At 36.2% G+C, this 26,954-nt stretch overlaps 1 protein-coding gene across 1 annotated transcript; it reads left to right on the top strand.

Annotated features, from left to right (window-relative positions):
- The first annotated feature begins 1,579 nt into the window (after positions 1-1,579).
- Positions 1,580-26,954, top strand: LOC149833730 (alpha-amylase 3, chloroplastic-like). The gene is made up of 13 exons (XM_090010980.1): positions 1,580-1,986; positions 4,135-4,265; positions 4,680-4,734; positions 5,062-5,184; positions 5,287-5,407; positions 5,934-6,265; positions 17,846-18,591; positions 19,335-19,524; positions 21,108-21,214; positions 22,551-22,800; positions 25,380-25,502; positions 26,087-26,254; positions 26,606-26,954. Exons 1-13 carry the CDS (start codon positions 1,729-1,731, stop codon positions 26,762-26,764), a joined length of 2,763 nt encoding a protein of 920 aa, XP_089867106.1. The 5' UTR covers positions 1,580-1,728; the 3' UTR covers positions 26,765-26,954.

The following is a 26,954-nucleotide window of genomic DNA, read 5'->3' as shown; positions in this document are numbered from 1 at the left end:
TTGCCTGAGATTTTTGAGTTTTTTTTTTATAATCCAAGGATATGAATGCTTTGAACCTCACCGAGGACATGGCATTGGATAGAAATGATTGAAGGAAAAGGATTCATGTGGAAGGCCCAAAATGAATTTCCTTTTTTGGTTCATATCGCTGACCCCAATTGTTTTGGGATGAAGGCGTAGTTGTTGTTGTTGTTGTAAGGAAAAAATTCTATCACCAACTGCACCTTGATTGGCCTCTAGCTGGTAAAACTCTTTAAGGTCTCTCCTGCTCACTAGGGGGTACACCCGTTTTCGACCTTGAAACAAGGAACGTCACTTGTGGGTTTCAAACTTGTGATGTTCTGTCAACTTGAAACCACACCAAACATACACAATGTACACCCGATTTACGTGGTTTGGTTCTTCAAGAATCTCTGAGAGAGATGTGCGGCATTTGTCGTGCGAGTCGAACATGCCAATGTTTTTATTTTTTTTGAAAGGCAAGCTGGGGTTAAGCTAACCCCTACCAGTTATACAATTATACCAAATGCTTCGCCACTTAAGTTGAGGATAGCCCTTGTGGAGATTGAACCCTAGACCTTTTTGTTTAAACTTATATTGATCAAGCTCGGTCTGTTTAAGACTCATAGTTAAATTGGGATCATTGTGAGCTCGGGCTTGTTGGCTTGGAGTCAAGCTTGCAACCAGGTCAAGGTGGCATACTTTAAATTATTAGTGTTTTTTAAAAGTTTAGTATGCGTTAATTAATAAGATAAACCTTACTATGCCTATACTCAAGTCTAGATCTATGTCACAAGAACACCACAAAATGGATACCTAACACCATTTTTATGTAAAATTTTTGTTATAAATAGTATACAAGAGGACATACCACACGAACAAAATAGAGTATCCTTGTGACATAGGTATAGGGGGTGTCAATAGGTCGGGTTTGGTTCAGACCCAGGTGAAAGAAGACTTGAACTAATTAAATGTTCAGGTATGGTATTGGGTTTGGATCAGGGTCTAATCGGGTCTATTATAAGAGAAACCATACTCGGACCCCATAAGAACTACATGAACCAAACTCAGACAATACCCGATAAAATAATATTTTTTTTATCATTTTTACATTGAAAATTTGCAGGTCTTAATCTAAACTAGGGTCATGGCTCGGATTTGGTATAAAATTTCACAAACTATACCTGAATCCATGTATTAATCAGATCTTGGGGCCTGAACCTGGATATTCTTATTTGTCACCATACCTGGACCCTATAGGGTTTGGTCCGGGTAAACCCGACCCGTTGACACCCCTAAAAAGGTCTGGATTTGAATGCACCGTATCGAGTCAAAAGATCCACGTACCATTTATGTCTTAATCACATCCGTTAAAAAAAAAGTAATAAAGGAGTGATCGTTTCCGTCCCGAAATAAAAAAGTCATGTACTTTTCGGTCATTACACCTCTCGCTTTCAGATGAACATGATCAGAATATACGCCACCCGTTTTTTTTGCTCTGCCAGCCTCGATCAATGATGAGGCCTCCTTACCTTCATCCTCCTCTCCCTATAAATACCCTATTTATTCAGCCAAAATTGCGGAAAATTTTATCCAAAAAAAAAAAAATACCTCTCTCAAGTTCCCAACTATTGAACGAAGAAGAATAAGAAGGAAGAAATTTCCCTCCGATTTTTCTGTTGTTTTTCTGTGGCTCTCTCTTTCCCCTGAGAGCTCGAGAGAATTCTGATGGCGACTCTGAGAGTGAGACCTCCGTTGCACCAGTTCCGGAGATCGAGCCCTAGGTTCGTCCACAAACTGGGCGGACCGAGGGTTTCCGGCATCAGTTTCTCCCGGAAAGTGCCGGATTTCCGGTGTTTCTGTAAGTTTAGGGGTAGGTTCAGGGTCAGTGCCGGCCTCGCGGAGACGTTCGTTGAAGCGTCGGAGGCGGCCGCGTCGGAGGACGTCGTCTTTAGGGAGACGTATCCGTTGAAGGTCACGCAGAAGGTATCAGAATGAATTCTCGTTTTTTTTCCTTTTTTTGTCCGATTTTCCATCGACGAGGACAACGATGATCGATGATTGTGTGGAATTTGTTTGTTATTTTAGGTTTTTAAAGTTTGTTTTATTTGTTTTGAGTCTAGATTTGTCGATGATGATCATCGTTGGCGATGGTTTGAATCTAACTGTTATTGATCATGATGTTACACCGGAATCTGATTGCTATTAACGATGATGATGATGATGAGAAGTGGAAATAAATTGAAGGGACACTTGAATTTAATTGCTAATGATTATGTAGGAAGACCTAACGAATTGCTTGATGGTAATTATGATGATGACAAGGTCCTCTTTTGATGCAAATAGTACATGAAGTGGCTATCAGGATGAAAAATCGTGCCTGTTATGCTTGCCTCTCACGGTATGTGTATGTGACCCAAGTAGTTAGTTCGATAATATCCTAACCAAAGCTTCAGCTTAGGTATAGACACAGAGATAGATGCAACATATACGTTATGCATGCCAGGAAAATTGGCTTGCTGAATATGGACAACTTTATTTAACAGAACTCTGATTTAGATCTTCAAACATTTGTATATAGCATGCCAATTACTTCAGATTCATTAACATGTGATGGCGGAGTCTGCATCTTTCCATGCGGTAAGCTGTCACTTAGAATAGGCAATTTGTATTTTGAGCAGCAAATCTGTATCATCATTTGGGATTGCAAATTTGTACAAGGAATCCACGGAAGTGTTCATTTGTTTCTTTTGACTGGATGCTGGGATTAACTGATCAGCCTTGTACTTTTAGTTTTAGGCAGCCTTTACCCATTTCTATGTGCTAAATATCATCACCATTAATGCCTCAAATAATTTTGTAAATAACAAGCTTTTAGATTTTGGATTCTCTCTATATAGTGCATCATGTGCTCCTACACCTAATCATGTCTATTTTGATCCAATGGCTGTGATCATTCAGAAAAAAATGCATTGCATTTATGAGAATATTACATTGACCAAGAGTGACTGAACCTATGTTGAATTCAATAATCTGATAAAGGTGCATAGTTGAAAAGGTACTCCATATTAAATGTAGTGCATCTTTTTATCATAATCACAACTGGTGGATTGAAACAGATCCAATGGACTTGATCTCTCTCTCTCTATATATATATATTTGATTTAGCAAACCTGTTTTTTAAAAATATTTTTTTGTCACATCTAACACCGTAGATGTGATCTACATATTTTATTTAATGGAAACCGGCTTTTGGATTGCCGGAATTCGACTTGTATATAGGTTTTCCTGGTAATCCAAAAATCGGTGGCTATGAATGCATCAATTCTCCTTACTCAAAAGACATTTTTTTTCATCCAAAAAACTTGATCCTAGGGTCGATTCCTAATTTCCTACCAAATCAACCATGTGGAACACATCTATGAGGTTAGATTGAGTCAAAACAACTTGCATCGTGAGATTACAACTAGATTCTAGGTACAATCGATTGTAGCAAAATAAATAAATATATATATATATATATATTCATGTATCTATTAATAATCTTTTCTACTATAATGTTTTCTTGATGGTCACTTCTAATTGAGACTCTCGAATCTTACATTAAGTCAGCAAAGTTGATCCTTTTAAACCATTAGTTACAAAATTCAAACCTGTATGCTTTCATAGCTTACCATTATGGCCTTAAACAATAGTAGAAACAGAATATCATATGGAGTTTATCTGGGCCTGAAATGGGCCTGCAAGGGCAACGTTTGGGGCAAAACTTGGGTAGGTATTTTTCACATTGATGTGATCACTATTCACTCTTAAATATTAATAAAGAATTGGTTTCTTTTTCTTACTAACATTCAGAAAGTTGTGTCCCTTAATGGTATAATGTACTTTTAAATGACAGCGTTTTGCATTAATCATAATTTTGACACCAGTTTATTGCTTCCTAATGTTGAATCAGAGCATGGTTGTAGAGAAATGTGAACATAGTGTGCACATGCATGTTGGTTTTGTAGACATCTGTGTCAAGACATCATCTCATTTTATATTGCATCATTTGTGTAGGATCAATTCTTTTGTTCTGGTTGTCAGTTGTGCTTTACTTTCTTCTGAATAGGAAGTTTTTATTGAATTTAATAGGTAGAGGGGAAGATATCTGTGAGGGTAGATAATGGAAAGGATGATTTGAATTGGAAGCTTACTATAGGATGCAATCTGCCAGGGAAGTGGGTCTTGCATTGGGGTGTTACTTACTGTGATGAACTTGGCAGGTACATTCCCTTGCTTAAAATTTGTTTGTCTTTATTTTTTAACTTAGGATGTCTACATTAGCTTATTCAGAAACTTAGCCTCTTATTCTCATTTTTAAATATGTTGCCACTAAAATGGAAATCAAGAAGCAGAGCTTTTTATGTTCTGGAATATTTATGTCTTACTTTTTTCTTTAATTGGCTTGCTTTAACATAAAGTCTTTAACTGAACATAGTTGCTCAATCTCTTGTACCATGCATTTGCAATGGGACGATGGTATGTTGAAAATGAACAATAGAATATGTTCTTTCATGCTACTTCTAATGATACTTTTTTTGTACAGTGTTTTGATGTGTAGATCCATGTCTTTCTTTTTCTTTGAAGTTGACCCTCTTTATAGATTTTGAGTTCTCTATTTTTTTTTATTTTTCCAGTGAATGGGATCGACCTCCTGCTGAGATGAGACCTCCAGGATCAATTCCTATTAAGGTATGTCTGAATGAAAGGATTTCACTTGCCGAAAGTTGTAGAAAAGATTTAGATTATTGCAATGAAGATAAAAATGTTGACTTTAGATATAGAAAAGTAGCTTTTAATGCACTGACCTGGAGATGCCAATTATCGTTTTAGTTTCTACCTTGTATGTAGCAGTCAAAGTTTCTACCTTTCCGTAGGCTGGCAGTAACATGCTTCTAAGATGGTGGTTAATTATAAAATAAGGAAAACATCACCACTATCAAAATTTGGTTCAATTTTCTCTTGTCAGCTCTTTTCGTTTTGGTGGCTCTAGAAACATTTATCTTTTTGTGCTTTTAGGACTACGCAATAGAGACACCTTTGAGGCAATCACCATCATCTGTGGAAGGGCAAGTACTTTATGAAATTCAGATTGATGTCAGCAGTAACCACTCAATTGCAGCTGTACATTTTGTTCTAAGGGTTTGGCATCTCTCTTTCTCTTTCTCTGATTCATGTACATGTCCATGCATTTCCTTGTCATTTTCAGTTTTTCCTTTTTATGCATCCTATGCTTTCCTGTAGGAAGAAGGAACAGGGGCATGGTATCAACATCGAGGGCGGGATTTTAGAGTGCATTTTATTGACTGTGTTGAGGATAATGGTGGTACTGCCTCTGATAATAAAGGCTTTAAGATATGGCCAGGTGAATTGCAGTATTATTCTTTCACTTCTCTTTGTACTTCAGCAAGAGTTTTTTTCACGTTTGAGTTTGGTCTAGAAACTTGGTTACACATATGGATTTACAATAATATTGGCAAGTTTTTTTCTTGGGAGAATTGGAAAGGTGATTTTTTTGGAAGATCACAAGGAAATATAACAGATGATCAATAGTAAAAATTGAAAAATTTGAAGATTTGTATTTCTTATAAAAAATGGAAATCTAAAAAAAATGTGATGATACTATGTGGTATATTCGTTATTCTGTTTTTTTTGTTGTCAATTTATTGCAATCCTTTACATTTTCTTTTTATATTTTTAGTAAGAATCCTTTGATAAAGGCAATGTATTGAAATGAATGCAGCATATGCCTTAGTATGATTTAATAAAACTCTCATTCCTTTCTGTCTATATCTTATTTATTTGATGTTTCTAATAGAACGACTAAAATGACATGGTCAACACATCATCAGCCTGATTCTCTCTCTGACCCTCTATTATGCTGTTGGCAGCTTTTGACCAGGTGCCTAACATACTGCGTAAAACAAAAGCATCCCAATCAAAAGGTCAAGGAGAGAAGAAGATGATTAAGCGAAATGAGGGAATCTGTGAGGAGTACCCCATTGTAAAAGAGACAATTGTTAACAATTCTTTGAGCATTTCTGTTCAGGAGAGCAGAGAGATGGATAAAAGTCTTGTATTTTTTGATACTGATCTTTCTGGTGATGTCATTGTTCACTGGGGTGTTTGCAAAGACAGCAAGAAAAGATGGGAAGTCCCGATTGGTCCTCATCCTCCAAAGACACAGATTTTCAGGAAAAAGGCACTTCAAACTTTTTTGCAGGTCTGTATATGGATGCTCTTAGTCCACTGGTATTGTTTTAGATATCCTTCAGAAAGAACTGAACAAATATTTGACTAATGCTACAGTTTATTTGCTAAAGGGGCTGTCTTTTGGACTTCTGAGAATAATTACAATTTTAAATTTTGATTCATTTGAAAAATTGGAAACTGGCACCTTTGCTATCCTTATTTACTCCAAGTTGTGATATATGTTTCATTGAATTCATAATATTTAGTATAGCAATGAAAAATATCCTTTGCTACAGAAGCTAAAAATATCAATTTGTTGAAACAATTGAGGGCATCTTTTATTATGTATTGTGTATCTGCATCTCAGTGCATTCTTATGTTATTGACCACTTTTATGTTCATCATATTTTGCAGTTATAGGAGATCATAATTCTTGTGCATGATGTAGTTGTTTATATTGGTAAAGGTGCTGTCTTTTGGACTTCTGAGAATAATTACAATTTTAAGTTTTGATTCATTTGAAAAATTGGAAACTGGCACCTTTGCTATCCTTATTTACTCCAAGTTGTGATGTATGTTTCATTGAATTCATAGTATTTAGTATAGCAATGAAAAATATCCTTTGCTACAAAAGCTAAAAATATCAATATGTTGAAACAATTGAGGGCATCTTTTATAATGTATTGTGTATCTGCATCTCGGTGCATTCTTACGTTATTGACCACTTTTATGTTTGTTCATCACATTTTGTAGTTATAGGAGATCATAATTCTTGTGCATGTTGTAGTTGTTTATATTGGTAAATTTCTGGACCATTTTAATGAATTTGGGCCATATCTTTGAGATATTCATTTCTTATATATATATATATTTATTCTTGTGGCTTACCCTGGAATAGCTAAATTTTTTAAATCTTGTGAATTACTCGAATGCATTTCTGGTTTCAGTTATTGATGTTATCTGGGAAAATATCAAAAAGACATCTAAAATCAAGAAAGATATGAAATGAAGTGAGGATCTTCCACAAAAGTACTTAGATCCGCAAGAGAGAGTGTCTAGAGAGACACTTGAACATAACCCTTAAAAAGGGTATAATGGGAACAAAAAAAGAAATAAAAATAATCTTTATTGAAATGATAAAATGTTTAAGAAGCATTGAGTGAGTTTACAAGAGGGGATGCACCCCTTTATATACAAGAGAGAAAGGAGAGCTCTTAAGGAGCTCTCCTTGTAACTGTTGGACTAGTCCAACGGTTATAAATGTAACCGTTGGACTAGTCCAACAATTACTTTACTAGTTAAGTTCCAAATGGAACTTAACTAGTTAAAATTGTCTAGTTTTATTAGAACTAGACACTAAAAAACTAAAAAGAAAATAGAAAAAAAGATAGGAAAAATAAAGAATAAAAATACATAAATATATATAACAATAATATAAATATTATTATTATATATATTTTTTACATTTTAACACTCCCCCTCAAACTTACGATACAATGAGCGAAAGTTTATCTAAGAGGAAGTGAAATCTGGGAGCAGCGAGATGCTTTGTAAAGAAGTCTGCTAACTGATATTTTGAAGTAACATATGACAGATCAATTGTCCCATGTAGATATTCCTCTCTGACTTAGTGACAATCCATTTCAATATGTTTGGTGCGTTTGTGGAATGTTCTGTTGCTTGCAATGTAGATCACACTCGTGTTGTCACAACACAGTCTTGAAGTTTTTGTTGCTTCAGCTTTCATGTCGGCAAGCAGACGTCAGAGCCAAACTACTTCCATGGTCGGGGTTGCCATGACTCGGTATTCGGCTTCGGTGGATGAGAGAGAGACATTCTGCTGCTTTTTGCACCTCTACGAGATTAAAGATTCACCTAAGAAGACACAAAAACCAGTGGTTGAGTATTTGTTATTGGGATCACCTCTCCAATCAGCATCAGTATATACAATTAAATTGAGGAAGAGGAAGACAAAAAAAGTCTTCATGAAAGAGAGGATTAGATGAATCTGATAATACGCATGATTGCTCCCATGTGAACAGAGGTGGGAGCATGTTGAAACTGGCTTGCTGTGTGAACAATACGTGCTATGTCTAGTCTGGTAATGGATAGATAGGAAAGTGCCCCGACAAACTGTCTGTAAGGAGTAAGATCTTCAAGAAGTTCTCCATCATCAATCTTTATTTTAACATTGACAACTTTTAGAGTGTCTGCTTTCTTATCATCTGTAATTCCAGACCTAAAAACAATCTCAAAAGCAAATTTAGTTTGAGATAATAAATATCCCCTAGGAGAATAGGCGACTCCAATGCCTAAAAAGTATCTAAATAAACCTAAATCAGTCATTTCAAAGTGAGATTTGAGAAGTGTTTTGATGTTTTCAACTCCCTGTTTATCGCTTCCGGTGATGATCATATCATCTACATATAGAAGCACAATAATTCCTGCACCAGAATTCTTAATAAACAAAGCAGTGTCAGTTAAACAAAATTGAAAACCAATATCAAGCATAACACGACTAAACCTATCATACCAAGCTTTTGGTGCTTGTTTAAGGTCATAAAGAGCTTTTTCTTAACGAAGAGTTTTACCCTTAGAAATACTAAGACCTAGAGGGGCTTTCATGTACACTTCTTCAACTAGGTTTCCATTTAGAAATGCATTTTTGACATCCATCTGAAATATGAACAATTTTTTGATGAAAACTAAGACAATTAAGGTTCTGACTATTGTCATACGAGCAACAAGGGCAAAGGTTTCTTTATAATCAATGCCATATTCTTGGGCATAACCTTTGGCTACTAATTAGACTTTATATCTTTCAAGAGTGCCATCACTCTTAGCTTTAACTCTTGGTTTTAACCTTATAAACCCATCGACATCCTATAAGTTTCTTGCCAGAGGAAGGTCTTGAATAGTCAATGTAGAAGCCTTTTCAAGTGCATCTAACTCAGCTTTCATGGCTTCTATCCATTTGATATCATTTTTGGCTTGAGAGTACGAAGATGGTTCCTCATATGAGTGAATTAATGCAATGACTGCCCTATATGTAGGTGAGAAGGATTTGTATGACACAAATTTTCTTGGAGGCTCGAAACTCGAGATGACCTTCTGGTTGGAATGTTATAATATCTTTCAAGTGCACATGGAAGATTAGGTTCTCTTCGTCTAGAATATTGTATACTCGTGTCTCTATGGACTTATTCATTGTCAACATTATGATCAAGATCAATAATACCTTGATCATTATCAAAGCTATAGTCAAGATCATATTCGTTAGATTTAGATGTTAAATCTAACAAAAAGGATTACTCAGTAACTTCCTTTGGTTTTTTAAAATCAAAGAAGCTTTCTTTTTCTAAAAAAGAGACATTTCTTGATACATATAATCTATCATTCTTGAAGTCAAAACACCTATAACCTTTTTCATTTTCTGCATATCCTAAAAAGGCACAGGGAATCACACAAGGAAAAAGTTTATCATTTTTGTCCGTAAATATAAAACACTTGCATCCAAATACTCTCAGTCTAGAGTAATATGGAGAAAGGTTCACAAGTTTTTTGATTGAAGTTATATTTTGCAAAGAAGAGGATGCTATTCGATTAATCAGATAGGTGGCAGTTAAGACAGCTTCTGCCCAAAAATCTTTTGGGACTTGATTTGCTATTAATAAAGTCTTAGTGGTTTTCATAATATGACGATGTTTACATTCTGCCAGCCCATTTTGTTGAGGTGTGTATGGGCAAGACCTTTGATGTGTGATGCCATATAAGTTAAGGTAATTTTTAAAATTTGTGGACAAAAATTCTTCCCTTGAATCTGTGCGAAAAATGAAAATATCATTTTGAAACTTATTTTTAACCATTTTATGAAATGTCTGAAAGTATGAAAATACTTCAGACTTATGTTTAAGAAAATAAATTCATGTCTGGAAAAATCATCGACAAAGAATACATAATAGGCAAATTCACCTTTAGAAATTATTTGTGCAGGACCCCAAACATCCGAGTGTACTAATTCAAGTGGTCTTGAAGAAACAAAAGTTCTGTTCTGAAATGGTAATCTTTTCATTTTACCAAGAATAAGTAAAATTTTCAGAATTATAAAATTTTCTTAGATTTGGAAAATGTTGGATTTTGGCTATATGTGGATGACTAAGTCTTTTGTGTCATAACTTCAACTCGATTTTCTGAATGTTATAACAAAAGGCATTCTTCGGTATTTCTAAAAAATCCATGTAATAATTTTCTCCTTCTCTATGGCCTTCCCCAATCAGCTTTCCTGACTGGCGATCCTGTACCCAACAACCACGAGAAGAAAATAAAATATTACAAACATGGTCAGATATTTGAGAAACGGATAAGAGATTCAAATTTAATTTGGGAATATATCTGACTTCTGGGATAAAAAATTTCTCAGTTTTATGGATTTTTTCAAAATTTCCTATTCCTTCTATTTCTAGAGAAGTTCCATCAAATGTAATTACTTTTGACATACTTGTTTTATTTTTAACACATTCAGATAAACTTTTATTATTTGGAGTCATATGGAATGAAGCACCAAAGTCAAGAAGCCAAGGGAAGTTACCTGGATCGGAAAAAGATGAAGCAACTGCCCCAGTCGAAGCTTTAGATGAAGAGGAAGCTTCTTTGATGAGTGGTTGAAGAATCTCCATTAACTGAGCCATAGAAACTGATACATCTTGATCTTTGGGCTCCGATCTAGCAATCGTAGCTCTCTTTTCTCTGAGTTCTTTAAGCTTGGGACACTAAGGCCTGTAGTGTCCTGGTTCATGACAATGATGACAAATAACCTTTTTCTTGTCATAGTCACCACTTTGTCGGTTAAAGTGAGGTGGTTTGTACGAACATACATGATTACTCGGTTTAGATACTGCTAGAACAGAATCATCTTAGCTATTAAGGTTAAAAGAGAGTGTTATAGAAATTTAAGTAAGAGTCAGGATAATGAGAATTTGGAGAAGTATATGATAGCAAAGAAGGAAGCTAAAAAAGTAGTTCGAAACGCGAGGGCTAAGGTATATAAGGAGGTTTATGACAAGTTGGATACCAAAGAAGGCGAGAAGGATATTTATAGGCTTACAAAGATGAGAGATAGGAAATCGAGGGATTTGGGTATGGTTAGATGTATCAAAGATGAAACGCAAAGGGTTTTAGTCAAAGATGAGGAGATTAAGGAGAGATGGAAAGATTATTTTGATAAGCTATTTAATGATAGTCATGCTCAAGATCTTGGAGACTTCTCCATTCCTTTTCATGAGATCAATCGTGACTTCATGCGCAAGATTCAAAAGAAAGAAATTGCAGAGGCTTTGAAGAAAATGAAATCAAGAAGGGAAGTTGGCCCAGATGGTATACCTATCGAGGCTTGGAAATGCTTGGGAGAGAAAGGTTTAGAATGGTTGACAAATTTTTTTAACTTGATTTGGCGAACAAATAAGATGCCTAATGAGTGGAGGAAGAGTACTTTGGTGCCTTTATATAAGAATAAGGGTGATATACAAGATTGCACAAACTATCGTGGTATAAAACTCATGAGTCATACTATGAAACTTTGGGAGAGGGTGATTGAGTCTAGGTTGAAGAATGTTGTCATGATATCGGAGAATCAATTTGGTTTTATGCCTGGAAGATCAACTATGGAAGCTATACATCTTCTTAGACAACTTATTGAAAGATATAGAGAGAGGAACAAAGATTTGCATATGGTTTTTATTGATTTAGAGAAGGCATACGATAGAGTACCTAGGGACGTTCTCTGGTGGACAATGATGAAGAAAGGTGTTTCTCTCAAGTACATTAGTATAATTAAAGATATGTATGAAGGAGTAGTAACCAATGTCCGCACTTGTGGAGGGGTGACAACCAATTTTCCGATAACGGTTGGGTTACATCAAGGATCTGCTTTAAGCCCTTTCCTATTTGCGATAGTGATGGATGAGCTTACGAGATCAATTCAAGAAAATGTACCGTGGTGTATGTTGTTTGCTGATGATATTGTTTTGATTGATGAGTCTAGAGCTGGGGTTAATGCTAAGTTAGAATTATGGAGACAGACATTGGAAGCTAGAGGTTTTAAGTTGAGTAAGAGTAAGACTGAATATATGGAATGTCGGTTTAGTAAGCAACGAAGTAGTGATGGGAGTGTAGTGAAGCTTGGCGAGCAAGAAATACCGGTGAATGATTATTTCAAATATTTGGGATCCATCATTCAAAAGTATGGAGAAATTGATGGAGATGTAAATCATAGGATAAAGGTTGGGTGGATGAAATAGAAAAGTGCAACTGGAGTGTTGTGCGATCGTAGAATGCCATTGCAGTTGAAGGGAAAGTTTTATAGGACGACTATTAGACCCGCTTTACTATATGGTACGGAATGTTGGGCTGCCAAGAGACATCATATTCAAAAAATGAGTGTAGCTGAGATGCGGATGCTTAGATGGATGTGTGGAAATACAATAAAAGATAAGATTCAGAACGAGGAGATACGTAAGAAGGTAGGTGTTGCACCCATTGAAAATAAGATGCGAGAGAATCGTTTACGGTGGTTTGGACATATTCGGCGAAGGCCTAATGATGCTCCAGTTAGAAGGTTGGAGAAATGGGAAAATATATTAGTTAAAAGAGGTCGGGGTAGGCCTAGGAAGACTTGGATGGAGATGATAGGAAAGGATATGAATGCTTTGAACCTCACCGAGGACATGGCATTGGATAGAAATGATTGGAGGAAAAGGATTCATGTGGAAGACCCAAAATGAATTTCTTTTTTGGTTCATATCGCTGACCCCAATTGTTTTGGGATGAAAGCGTAGTTGTTGTTGTTTGTTGTTGTATTCTGTTTTCCTCCATAGTTAGTTCCTCTATAGTATGGCCAATAGAGGAAACTTTTCCCCGATGAAGAAGAGCCAATTTAGTTGACTCGAATTTCAGTCTTAGACCATTTACAAATTGGTAAAAATGCTTCATATCAAGTTGCCTTTGACAGAGCTCAATGTTCTTAGGATAATGCCATTTTGGCTCTAAAAGAGCCAATTCTCCCCAAAGTTTGGACAATTCATTGTAATATTCTCGTATGGTTTTGTCACTTTGGGTCATAAACCTAACTTTTTCTTGAAGATTGCAACATGTGCAATATCTTTGAGGGAATACATATTTTTGAGGTATTCCCAAGCCTTATTAGCATGTTCAAACTTAGCAAGACTAGAGCATTTTTTGATGTCAACGCTATTGATTAGCCATGACATAATTTTTGCATGCCCTATCGGCCATTCCTTCCAACTTTTTTCATAGTTGACCAAAGCTTTGCTTTTCTCTCCTTCGGTTAGGAGAACCTCTTTATCACCTTCCATTTTGGTGAGGACTAGTTTAGGTTCCGAATCAGAACCATCTACTATTCTCCAAAGCCCCTTTCCCCATATGTGTTGCTTCATTATCGAAGCCCACATGACATAATTTGTGTTATTTAATTTCATGGGTATGATGATGATTTTATCATGATCATCCATTTCTTACAAGGGTGATAAAGAGAGAAAAAAAAGGAGAATAAGAGAACACAAACTCAATATTTTGTTGCAACGAATCTTCCTTTCTTCAAAAAGAACTTTAGGAGCCTCAACCAAGGTGATGAAACACCTTTGCAATCTTGGCATGGAAAACGAGGCAAGAAATCTTCACAATATAGGATGAACCTTGCTTTGATACCATGAAATGAAGTGAGGATCTTCCACAAAAGTACTTAGATCCGCAAGAGAGAGTGTCTAGAGAGACACTTGAACATAACCCTTAAAAAGGGTATAATGAGAACAAAAAAGAAATAAAAATAATCTTTATTGAAATGATAAAATGCTTAAGAAGCATTGAGTGAGTTTACAAGAGGGGATGCACCCCTTTATATACAAGAGAGAAAGGAGAGCTCTCCTTGTAACCGTTAGACTAGTCCAATGGTTATAAATGTAATCGTTGGACTAGTCCAACGGTTACTTTACTAGTTAAGTTCCAAGTGGAACTTAACTAGTTAAAGTTGTCTAGTTCTATTAGAACTAGACACTAAAAAAACTAAAAAGAAAATAGAAAAAAATACAGGAAAAATAAAGAATAAAAATACATAAATATATATAATAATAATATGAATATTATTATATATATATTTTACATTTTAACAAGATATAGCTATGTATTTTTCTCTGATGGTAGAGAGCTGGACAATTCTATCTCCAATGGATGTAAAGTGCCCCTGCAGAAACCTTTGACGAAGTATCTTTTTTATAGGGTTTTCAATTGCAGTCAGTACTTGTGAACTTTAAAGTAGAATTAGAAGAAATACTCGGGAATAGCTGCTATGTTTTGATAGCATTTTGAGATTGATTAGTGCTTAGGAGTATATGCATGATGTTGGGCTTCTTATGGCTTGGTAGGTAAGAGGACTAACTAGCTCTTACTTCCTTTACTGGTGCATACAGGTTATAAAGTGGTTTATCATCCAAAGCTTGGTCCTTGACAGTAAGTTGTCGATAGCAATCTATCACCCATCCAGTCATATAAGATGGAGCAACTGGATTCACAGTAGATATCGTGTAGGATTTGGGATAAGAGATCCTGGAAAGGAATATGCAAGTTTAATCTCACGAGAATAGTCATTGCCCTCAAACTGTTTACTCACTGGATAGCAACTCAACACACATAAGACTGAACAATGAGGGTAACCTTTGTATATCATGGAAAAGAAAGCGGGCTTGAGTTCATCACTGATTTTCCAAATCAAGTGTATGGTGGCTCACTGTTCGGGCATTTTTGGACAATTAGTTGAGTCAAAAGGAATAAAGAAATCCTAAAGAAACTGCATCTTAAGCTTTTCTATAGAAACCTTTATTCAGAAAAACATTTTGTTGCACATTTGATGCAATAGCCCATCCATTAAAAATGCAACTTGGCCAACCAAGAAATGATGTAACAATGAAGAATGAATCTTTTAATGGTGAATTGGTGACCAACTAAGAATGATCTCACTAGCTATTATATGAGATAAAAGTTGTAATGTCTCCTTATAGTCAGTTGTTATTCATGCTTTTAATCATTATGTTTATAACTGCCTATACCATTAGAACTTGCCTTCACTTTAATGGCCTAGTGACAATGAATAGCAGCCTTCACCATGAGAAGTTTGGTAATGTCTGATGTATGACCTGTTCTATGGGCAAGCACTCTTCTGGACAAGTCTGATCACTTGACTTGACATGACATGGTGATGCTCTGGCCTATCCAATTCACCAACCTGGTTAACAGCCTCGAGGATAACATGCATTTAGAGGCAATGCAACATCGAATTTATGATTAGCTAGGATGTAGAATAGGTTAATGTGTTATGGTTTAATCCTTAAATTGCTTAAACACGAAATCTGTTTGGTCTCTGTATCGTAATCTGTTACTGTTTGCAGCTTCATGTCTTGAATATGCAAAACTTGTTGCCTGAACAGAGAGTAGGATGGGGTTATTACTTAAGTGCTCATGCAGGGGAGAGTGCATTTCCTGGGGAGCATGAAACAAAATTGGGAAGCATCCTGCTTTCGAACAAGTAGAAATAATGATAATTTGCAGTTCCTGCTATTGCGAATTACAGTTCTCCAAATTTAGATATTGTTCTTGGGTATTTGATAAATTTATTAATTTTTTACTAGAAAGTAATTTTCACATTGCATAATGATGTTTAAGTAAATGTGTTGTTCGACCTTATACAATATGTAGTAATTATTGCATCAAATATTCTTATAACTTTTAATGCCTTAAAAATAAGCTTAATACATAAATATGATTCTTGTGTCAAATATTTAACAAATAATTATTGTTTTTGAATGTTTCATAACAAAAAAACAAATAATATATAAATATTCAATATTTATTTGACACAAAGAAAAAGATTATAACTAATAAGCAATTAATCACACATATGCAACCTGAATGTATTTATAACAAATTGAAATAAATCGACACTCTTAAGCTGTAAGTGCATATTTCCTGATGATATGGATTTGGTCCAACTTGAAACATATTCTGTTATTTTCCAAACATCGTAAGACTTGTCTGCTTCTTCCATTTCTCCATAAGCATATGTTATTCTTGTAATTAAACTGATTTAGGCCCCATTTGGAAGACAAGAAGCAAAACCTGGGTGTGAGAAATCTAGATTTTGTCTTAAAAGTTAAAACCAAGTTTTTGGCAAACCTGGGGTCCTGGATTGCCGAAAACCTGGGTTTTATGCGTTTGATGACAAATAACCTGATTATTCATGTTTTTGGTTTCCAAAAATAAAGAAAAGGTCTACCATTTTCCAACCACCCACTGGCTAGAAATTCCCAAATGACACTACTAATGCCAGACAATGCATCCCAACCATTTTTCGGGTGGTGGGTCTTCGGAAAAATGGTTGAAAAAATAAGCAAAAAAAAAGAAAGGAAAAAATCTTCGTCTTTTTCTAGTGATCCGCCGGCCATAAAATGGCTAGGCTGGCACCACACATGCTGGACGGTGCTAGCCCAGCCATTTTCCGGCTGGTGGGTGGCTGGAAAATGGATGGCCAGGATGACACTATCCAGCAAGGGTGGTGCTAGCCGGGCTATTTTTCATACATTGGGCAGTGGGAAAATGGCCAAATGGGCTGCAAAAACAAAAACAAAAACTCTGGTCGTTTTGGGCAGTAACTGGATGAAAAATGGTCATCATGGGTCTGCCCATGCTGCAAGGTACCAGGCCAGCCATTTTCTGGCTAGTCACAAGCTGCCAGACAGAAATGGCTGGTATATAATGTTGGTAATGGTGGTAGAAGGGGATGGGAGGTGGAAGTGGGGGTCCTAACCAGTCACCCCCGACAAACCAAGTTGGGACATGAAAAAACAGGTCCCCATCATCTTTTTACAAATCTGGTTTTTTATCCAAACCAGGTTTGTAAAACCTGGTTGTATCTCCCAAATGGTGCACAAAACCAGGTTATTAATCTGGTTTTGGTGTCATCCAAACAGGGCCTTAGGGATTTCTTAGTATAAGCTTGTTGATTATGATGTTTGTTATTTTTCTAATTTTCTTCTTAGTCCCCTTCTTTATCACTTCACAACAAATCCTATTATGCTTGTCATAAATTTTCCACACTGCTTCCTTTCTACTTTGTGCTTCTTGAATCTTCTTAAGATTTACAACCATCACTTTTTGCTTCTGATTCCTACATTGCCTCCTATTTTTGCTTCCCACTTTGGCATCTATATGACCATACCTCCTCAAGTATGGTAACCGAAGACTGTCTCTTCTCAGCATCCCTTAGGCAAGGTTCTTTATTATTAAAAAGGTAAAAAGAAAAAGAGAGTGGAGTGTCACTTTATCTCTTCTGCCTGGCCTACGATTGGGGTATGGTCATTTTCACTTCTGCATTTGTCATTCAATACGCTGATTTTACTCCATTGCCAATTTTGATGATGTCAGTTGTTTCCTAATTCCATCTTTTGAAGCAATAATTTTTGCAGCAAGTTCAACATGGAGTTAGGGAATATCATTGTTTTATATCTTGTTGGTAGTTCTTATTAAAAGGGGTCTCTTCCTTGTACAGCCGAAGGAAGCTGGGACTGGAAGCTGGGGTGTGTTCTCTCTGGATAGGAAGCTTGCAGGTCTGTTATTTGTCTTAAAGCTTAATGGGTACACTTGGGTGAATAATGTGGGGGACGACTTCTATATCCCGCTTCAAAGTCAATGCATCCTGTCAACTCAGATTGAAGAGGTTCTGGAGGAATCTGAAGATAAAGATCTTGTGAGAACAGTGGATTCTGATCTAGCAATCGTGAGTGATGAGAGAAGGAATCAGGAAGAATCATCTCTTGAAGATGAGACTGCTGTCAGAACATCTGGAGATGCAGATCAATCAGCCACTGGAGTTCAATATACAAATGAGATTATTAATGAAATAAGGAACTTGGTAAGCGATATTTCCTCTGAGCGGAGCATGAATACTACTATCAAGGAAACACATGAGAGCATTCTTCAAGAAATTGAAAAGCTGGCTTCTGAAGCGTATAGTATTTTTAGAAGTTCTCGGTCCACATTTACAGAGGAATCTATAGCTGATGCTGAGACTTTAAAGACTGTAACAATATCTTCTGGAACAGGATCAGGTTATGAAATACTCTGCCAGGGTTTCAACTGGGAATCTAATAAATCAGGAAGATGGTATCTTGAACTTTATGACAAAGCAGCAGAAATTGCTTCACTTGGTTTCACAGTAATCTGGCTGCCACCTCCAACAGAATCTGTGTCACCGGAAGGTTACATGCCAAAGGATTTATATAACTTGAACTCAAGGTATGCATATTATCATTTAGGTTTCAAAATTTACTATTGTTATATGACTTCAAGCCATAGTTAATTTTGTTGGAAGGGGAAATGTGAACTGCTGTCATGCTTGCATCACGTTGTTGTATTGCATTCTATTCTTCACGAATAATGCTTTGAATTGCATGAACAAAGTATCATGCAATTCATTTCTGTGCATGAATGGAATAAATTATCTACTAAAAAGTTTGATAGTTTCTGCTTTTTACTTAAAAAATTTCAAATGCACAGAGTACAACTTGAACTGCAAAATTTTCTTGGTTATTGCTGGATGTGCTTTGGTCAACAATAGACAGGGTGAAGGAATTTTAATTGCAACATCTACAGGATTTTTATTCACTATGAATAAGTTAGAGCAATAAGACTGAGCATAACCTATTTCAAATCGTATGCCATTTACTTATGCATGCACTGGTGCAATATTATATAGCCACTGTAACTACATGGAAACAGATGTGCATTCCCTGCTAATTTTATGCCTATATGACAATAACTGTGTTCATATTTAGATTATGTTTGCATTAGCTAATTGATATGTTATTTAAAATGATGACATTTTCTGTTATCGGGTTTCTTTCTTATTTGTGGTAATTAGATCAGTTTATCTTTTCATCATCATCATCTTCTCTAATAAAAACATGGCCTAAGTCACACATCGGATCTCATTGTTATAAAAAACTAGGAATTTCATATGGACTTGTCATATATTTTAGGTATGGAAGTCTGGAAGAGTTAAAAAGCCTTGTTGAGAGATTCCATGATGTTGGTGTTAAAGTTCTTGGTGATGTTGTCTTAAATCATCGGTGTGCACACTATCAGAATAAAAATGGTATCTGGAATGTCTTTGGAGGTAAATTGGCTTGGGATGATCGAGCTATTGTAGCTGATGATCCACATTTCCAGGTATTGAATCAAACCTAATGATGCTTTGAATCTTCAGCTTGTTATACTATTTTGTGAAATACTTGTGAGGACAATGAACATGAAATGTATGGGCTTCCTTGCAGAAAGTTTGTTTCTTTTGGTAGACAAGTATGAATACTTGATCTTACTTTCTGGCAGTGTTATTTGAGGGTTCTTGATTATGTTATGTTGCACTGATATGAGATTTCTTTATGCTAATTCTGAACCAGCTAATGGTATAAAGGTTCAGGTACATGAATATTGGTCATCTCTGAACATGAACAATATAGTCTGTCACTTTTATTATTAATGTTTTTTCGTGTCACAAGTTAGTCATTGTGTCATATTAGCTAAATTGTCAACAGGTGCACTTATTCCGAATGTTATTGGTTTCCTTTATGCATTTTACATGTTAGCAACCTCTCTTGTTTCTCTGGACACCTGTTATTTTATAATCTTGTTCAAGGGAAGGTTTCAGAGTTCAAGTATCATTTGTATTTTACAAAATCAAGGCAATCTTTCTCAGCTTCTGCTTGAAGTGTTGTATCTACTCCTAGTTTAACAGTCAGATTTCATTGTACAATAAACATTACATGTCTACATGTTCAGGAGGCATCTTTTCACTTGCATGCACATGTTGCGGTGTGCGAATAAGAAAACCAGAAAAGTATAAGGACATCCGTAAAATTATAACCTCCAAACATTGAAATTGAAAAGCTTTGGAAACCTACATGGAACAAGAAAAGTGTTAGTAGATCCATAAAATTGTATCCTTCAAATCAGAACTAAAAAGCTTTAGAAACCCATGTGGTCGAATGCCAATTATATTGCTAGGATCAAGAAAGAAAATTAGCAGTCAATTCCATATGTAGTCCTGGGCTTGTGTGTGTGTGTGGTATGGGATGGAAGTGAAAAAAAATGGTGATCTAGTGTTCATTATCACAATTAGGCAAATCAGATCTGGAAAATTTTATTCGGTGCCTTTTGAAAATAATGTTTGTTTGGTAATAAATGTTAATCTGATGTAGTATGCATAGGAGAGTTGGCAATGGGCTGGGCTGCCCATGTTGTTTCAAAGAGATGGGCACTGGATGGTCCGGGTCCATTTTGGACCAGGCGGCCCGGCCTATTGACAGGCAGAGTGGTGTTCAAAAAATGGCCCAGGCCATCTGGCCCAGTGCTGCCCTATGCACAGGGTTAAACAACCTTGCCTGAAACCAATATGAAGAGAATAGTGTATAATGTCATGGAAAAGACAGAAATATCCTTGCTATGTATACATAGCGCTCATGAATTAAGAATCTTCAAATCACTTTTTATAATTTGCTGATCTCTTCTCTACAAAAAGGAAATGTCTCAAAATTAAATATTGTATCCTTTTTTTGTAAAGAACATTATTATTTTCTGATTGATCAAACCAGGGATATTTTGCACTAGTTTAAGTCTGAAATGCAAGAGAACTCATATATATATATATATATTGTGAAATCTGGTTATCCATTTTCTAGTTTCTTAAAATGCATGTTTGAATATAAGCAGTGTCAATTTAAAGTGTTTCTTACTGGGTTTCTTATGTTCAACAGGGGAGGGGTAACAAAAGCAGTGGTGATAATTTTCATGCTGCCCCAAATATAGACCATTCACAGGAGTTTGTGAGGAATGATATAAAAGAATGGCTCCATTGGCTAAGGTTTGGTGCTTTATGTGTTTCAGATTAATTTTTACTGCAGAATGGTGCCTATTCATGGTTTTGAATGTGGCTTGACTTTTTTTATCTGATTAATCTTCTAGCAACATGCATAATGAACTTGACTATGGGTGTTATTGGAACATTTACCTGTAATGCTCAGAAGTTGTTTATTCCTAAACCTTGTTACTAAAGGGGCCACATCATGTGTCACACGGGTGTAGTTGGCCACAGTCGATAGGCATGATTGTGGACGATGTGATGCAAGGTGTTGTTTCTCATTGGGTGCTGACTGCTGAAGCATGTTTGCATATGTGGGCACGAGGTTTTGGACACAAGTAGTGCCATTATGTTCAACATAATAAGCTGGAACAGAGAGCATGCCACTAGTGGGGGGTTGGCACGGGATCAACAAGTAGTAGGTAGTAGTGTGCATAATGAGATGTGGGGTGCATGTCAGGTAGTACAAGATGCACTTAAGGCATTATTATGCACTAACATGCAATAGAAGATGGTGGAAGGAATCGGGTGATTGTCACACAATCCTAGCCACGTGGTATGTGTAGCACTTGGCCTGATCTGTTCTGGGCCAGAGCAAACCTTTTCAAACTCAATTCATTCTCTGGATGTGCCTACTTACAGAAGTTGATAGTGCCATGAGAGGTGGTCTCCTATGTGGAGGTTATTCAAACCAATCGGATAAATGATCTGCCCAATGTGTGATTTTTCCAGCTTTGAATTGTCATGCACAAAAGACAGCATGACCATGGAGGTGCATCTCCTACTCATCTTCTGTTTTGGATCTTCAAGTTGGATGACTCGAAGTGTCACCCCGAATCTTTAGAGGCAGCTGTCTAGAGGAACATGGTTAGGACTGGAACACGGTTAAGACCGCCAAACAAAACTTAAGTAGTAATGCTCAATTATTCACTTAGACGAGTACCCATCTGTCTATACACTGTTAGGACTGCATAGCCGTTGGCCATTTTCCAGTACTGTTTGTGGCCCATAAGGGAAATAGTGAAATAGTATAATCGCCTGTGCCCTCAACACCCTTGGTATTGCACATGAGAGAACATGTCACCTGCACTACATGTGCTTGCTGACATCATGGAATTTTGAAACCAAAAATTCCTGTACTGACCTTTGAACATAAACATATCTAACTTATGTTGTTTTTGTCATCTCAAAAAAGAAAAAAAGGAAAAAAAATTGTTGTTTTTGTAATTGTAATATTGATTACCAGGCCACAATTTTTTCTTTTTTCTTAGCAAAGAATTGTTATTTTTATAGGTTTCCATGTAAAATGACAGCTTCTAATTAATTGCATGCTATGCAGGAAAGAAATTGGATATGATGGATGGAGGTTGGACTTTGTTAGGGGCTTTTGGGGAGGATATGTCAAGGACTACCTGAATGCAAGTGAGCCATATTTTTCTGTAGGGGAGTATTGGGACTCCCTCAGTTATACATATGGTAACATGGATCACAATCAAGATGCACATAGACAACGCATCGTTGATTGGATTAATGCTACAAATGGAACTGCAGGGGCATTTGATGTCACCACTAAGGGGATTCTTCATTCTGTAAGCTCACATTTAGAATCATTCTTTTGATCCCATACTTTGAGAGTCTGCATTAGAATATCTTGTTGACTTGCATCCATGCTTCAAATTTTTTAGGTTGGGACATTCTTTACTCCTTTCATTATTGACTTTTTCCCTTTTACCAGCCATTGGATTAGTTTAGATCCAATTGTTGGTGAAAGGATTTTGCCGTTTAAGCTACTTCATAGATAACCTAAAATCATATCATCTCTATCTACCTGTCATTTAGTGATCTTGAAGCCTTGTTAGTTGTTGGATGTAAACAAATCAAATGGCTCAAAATAGGGAGTCAGTGCTTTATGCGTGTTATGATTATCATCATCATCAAGCCTTATCCAACTACATGGAAACAATTTTGTCATGTGTGTGTACCCTTGAGAGTGCGTTTGAATAGCGGACGTGCGTGGACAGGACAGCACGGGATGTCCACGCGCATTCGCGGACAGGACAGGATGCACTGTCCTGTCCTGCCCACGCACCAAAAAAGACTTTTTTTTGGAGTGCATCTGTTCCTGTCCGTCCGCCACTGTTTCATGTGTGTGTGTGTGTGTTGGGGGGAGGGGGGGGACGGAGCAGTGATGGACACCAAAACAGCATCCATGCCTCCACGGGATGCGCCATTTTAGCGTCCATGCATCCCTCTTTCGCGTGGGTGCGTGTGGGGCCCTCACTCAGTGCATCCAGCAGATAGGGATTCAAATGCCTCCGGAAGGTTTTCTACCAAGTTCAACAAAGAGGGAAGTGAAATTGAGAAGCAACCGAAGAAGTAGAAGGCAGAATCTAGGGCTTTGTAACTCCATGTAAAACCAAAAAATGAGAAGTAAATAGGAGGCATTGCAAAGTAATTAAGATTTTTTTTTAAATTTATAAATAAAAGAGTCAAAGTTATATCATATGAAAATACTATTAATCATCAAGATCCTTTTGTTTTAAATACGTAAAGCCTTTGTTCATATAATACTCGTTGGATCTAAAATAATTTTGATTAATCTAAAATAATTTTGATTATATGTCTCAGTCTATTATAAATATTTCAAAGATAAAGAAATCTGGTGTCTTCATTTCGAATCAAAAGTCGTTTATTATTAATACTATTAACAACTAGTAAGCAACAATCAATAAATAAATGCTGACATAACATGCTTATGAATTATATACAAGAAAGTACATGATGTACATCCTTGTATAATGCATTTTTTTTTTAACATTTTCACCTTGACTTTTAATGGATAACCTGAAATACGTTTTAGTTTAATAAAAATTAAAACATGCTCGTGTTTTAAACAGATTATAGAGAACATTTTATCATTTAAGATTTACTCTTCAATCTAGTTAAAATAAGTTAACTATGCCTTTTTTATAAAAGTTACAACTCATTAATTATGTAAATGTGTTATTTCTTATTAAAGGTACAGTTTTCATGTAGAAAAACTGATATCTTTGAAAGTACTTTCTATGGGAATTGAACTGAGTTTTGGAAGTGCCTAACTTCCATCTTCCAAAGCAACTGCCTAAGAAGCATGCTTCTCAAGATAGGTACAAGCTTATGATAACCGTTTCATACTCTCTAATAGCCCCATTAATTTTCTAACGTTGCTGTTAGACCCCATTGTTTTTCTAATGTTGCTATTGACTGTTTTATGGATCTAACCATATAGATATGATATTCATAATTTTCTTAGTGGAGGACATGCAGTAAAAAGATTTTGACATGTAGTCAGATTTTTTATGTAAAATCAATAGCCCACAACACAACGAAGCTTCAAAATGAAAACCAGTTTTGATGTAAAAATAAATCATATCCACAGCATGTTTTGTACTAAACCAAGCATGACAAAACATCTACTGCTTGACTAAATAATGCCTGCAGCTATGATTTTTACTAGAATACAGTATCCTAGAAGGAACCAAAGATGAGCTCTCTCTCTCTCTCTCTATATATATATATGTATGTATATATATGTGTGTGTGTGTGTTATAAACTTATAGATGATTGTAAATAAGATGCATTGTGGTTGTGATCCGAACTCTTTCTGTTTCCTGCGTATGATTGCATTGTATGAAGCTGGGGCTCCGACATTTTCAGTTGAATTTTGTCACTTTTCAATGTATCTCAACTTGGAAATTTAGGTTCATATATATATATATATATGTGTGTGTGTGTGTGTGTTATAAACTTATAGATAATCAATAAGATGCATTGTGGTTGTGATCCAAACTCTTTCTGTTTCCTGCATATGATTGCATTGTATGAAGCTGGGGCTCTCCAACATTTTCAGTTGAATTTTGTCACTTCTCAATGCATCTCAACTTGGAAATTTAGGTTCATGTATATATATGTGTGTGTGCGTTATAAACTTATAGATAATCAATAAGATGCATTGTGGTTGTGGTCCAAACTCTTTCTGTTTCCTGCATATGATTGCTTTGTATGAAGCCGGGGCTCTCCGACATTTTCAGTTGAATTTTGTCACTTCTCAATGCATCTCAACTTGGAAATTTAGGTTCATGTTTTTTATATTGTGAAGTGATAAGTGTTTTCTTTCTCTTCTCCCTAGGCTCTGGAAAAATGTGAATATTGGCGGTTATGCGATCAGAAGGGGAAGCCTCCAGGAGTAGTTGGTTGGTGGCCTTCACGCGCTGTTACATTTATCGAGAATCACGATACTGGTTCTACACAGGTTTTGAGATTAACTCTCAACGTTTTATCCTTTCTTGTTGCTGGTTACTAAATGATTGTGCGGTCAACTATGTAATATGGGTACTTTTACCAGGCTTCCATATCGGTGTCATACCCATGTAGTATACATACTTTTACTGGATACTCCTGGGTACGGGTTATCTGGGTCTTTAACTTAACAACCATTATCTATCTTATGGTCCAAAATGTGTAGTTTATGCTCACCATCTTGTTGGTCATCGTTAGTTAACTATATGCCTTTGGCATGCCATCTGTGACATCGTTTGCATCTTGCTCCAGTAGTGCATTTAAAATCACCAAGAATGGAGAGAAAAAGGTTGTTAATTTTGTTGTTTTCTTTTTGGATGTTTGTTTCTTTTTCATAAAAACCAGTTCAATGGTGGTTATAGGATTCTTCACAAATTTCACATGATGGAATTTGTTTCTAAAAGGGAACTTTAATGACACAATTTCTTGTTTTTGTCCCTGAATTTGATTTACTCATCCTGAGAAGAGTTCCATATGATGTCTCAGTCTACTGCTTGCTATGCAATCCACTTATAATATTAACTTTTATTTCTAAAGGGGCATTGGAGATTTCCTCCAGGGAAAGAAATGCAAGGATATGCGTACATTTTGACGCATCCAGGTACACCAGCGGTATTCTATGATCACATTTTTTCACACTTAAAAGGAGAAATTGCAGCTCTCATATCATTGCGAAACCGTGCGCAGATCCATTGCCGGAGTACTGTAAGTAAACCTCCTGACACTAATACTACATATTATAGCAGTATGGAAAACTATAAAACTATATGCATTGCCCACAAGGGCTCCACTCATCTGGTAGGGGCGACTTGTGAATGCCACTAAGTTGCGGGATGTCACAAGTTCTAAACTCAACTCATGGGTGGTGTCCGGTGTCCCTTCCACAAGGTCGAAGCTGCGTGTACTCCCTGTTGGGCAGGTTGACCTCAAGGGTTTTACCAATCGGAGGCCAGCCAATGTGCGGTCGCTGATGGGTTTTTTTCCCTTGGATTATCCATTATATATATATATATATATATGCTGCATTTTTGCTTATTTTTTGATCTCATGTTGCAGGTTGAAATAAATAGAGCAGAGAGGGACGTGTATGCAGCGACTATTGATGAGAAAGTAATGGTAAAAATTGGACCAGGTCATCATGAGCCCCCAAGGAGTTCGAAGAATTGGGTTTCAAGCCTTCAAGGGAAGGATTATAAAGTTTGGGAGGCATTATGATTAGCTAATTATATATATGTATAAATGAAGGAATTATGATTAGTGAATTAAATCATTTGTTATCATTATTGTAAATGAAGGCTTACGTTCCTTTTAATTTTTTTAATTTAATCTCCATCTCTTGGAGCTCTCTCTCTCTCTCTCTCTAGACCTAAATATTCATTAATTGAATGCATTCATTAGAGTCTCA

This window comes from Nuphar pumila, chromosome 6 (assembly GCF_984573655.1).
Source record: "Nuphar pumila chromosome 6, dmNupPumi1.hap1.1, whole genome shotgun sequence".
Classification (NCBI taxonomy): Eukaryota; Viridiplantae; Streptophyta; class Magnoliopsida; order Nymphaeales; family Nymphaeaceae; genus Nuphar; species Nuphar pumila.
Note: the sequence above shows the minus strand (reverse complement) of the source record. Positions and strands in the feature narration are given on the sequence as shown.

Bases quoted from the DNA above. Each gene is read 5' to 3' on its own strand.
- LOC149833730 (XM_090010980.1), top strand. From the start codon at position 1,729: ATGGCGACTCTGAGAGTGAGACCTCCGTTGCACCAGTTCCGGAGATCG. The intron at 5,185-5,286 runs GTTTGGCATCTC...GCTTTCCTGTAG, and splicing joins CTGTACATTTTGTTCTAAGG to GAAGAAGGAACAGGGGCATG. The intron at 26,255-26,605 runs GTAAGTAAACCT...CTCATGTTGCAG, and splicing joins AGATCCATTGCCGGAGTACT to GTTGAAATAAATAGAGCAGA.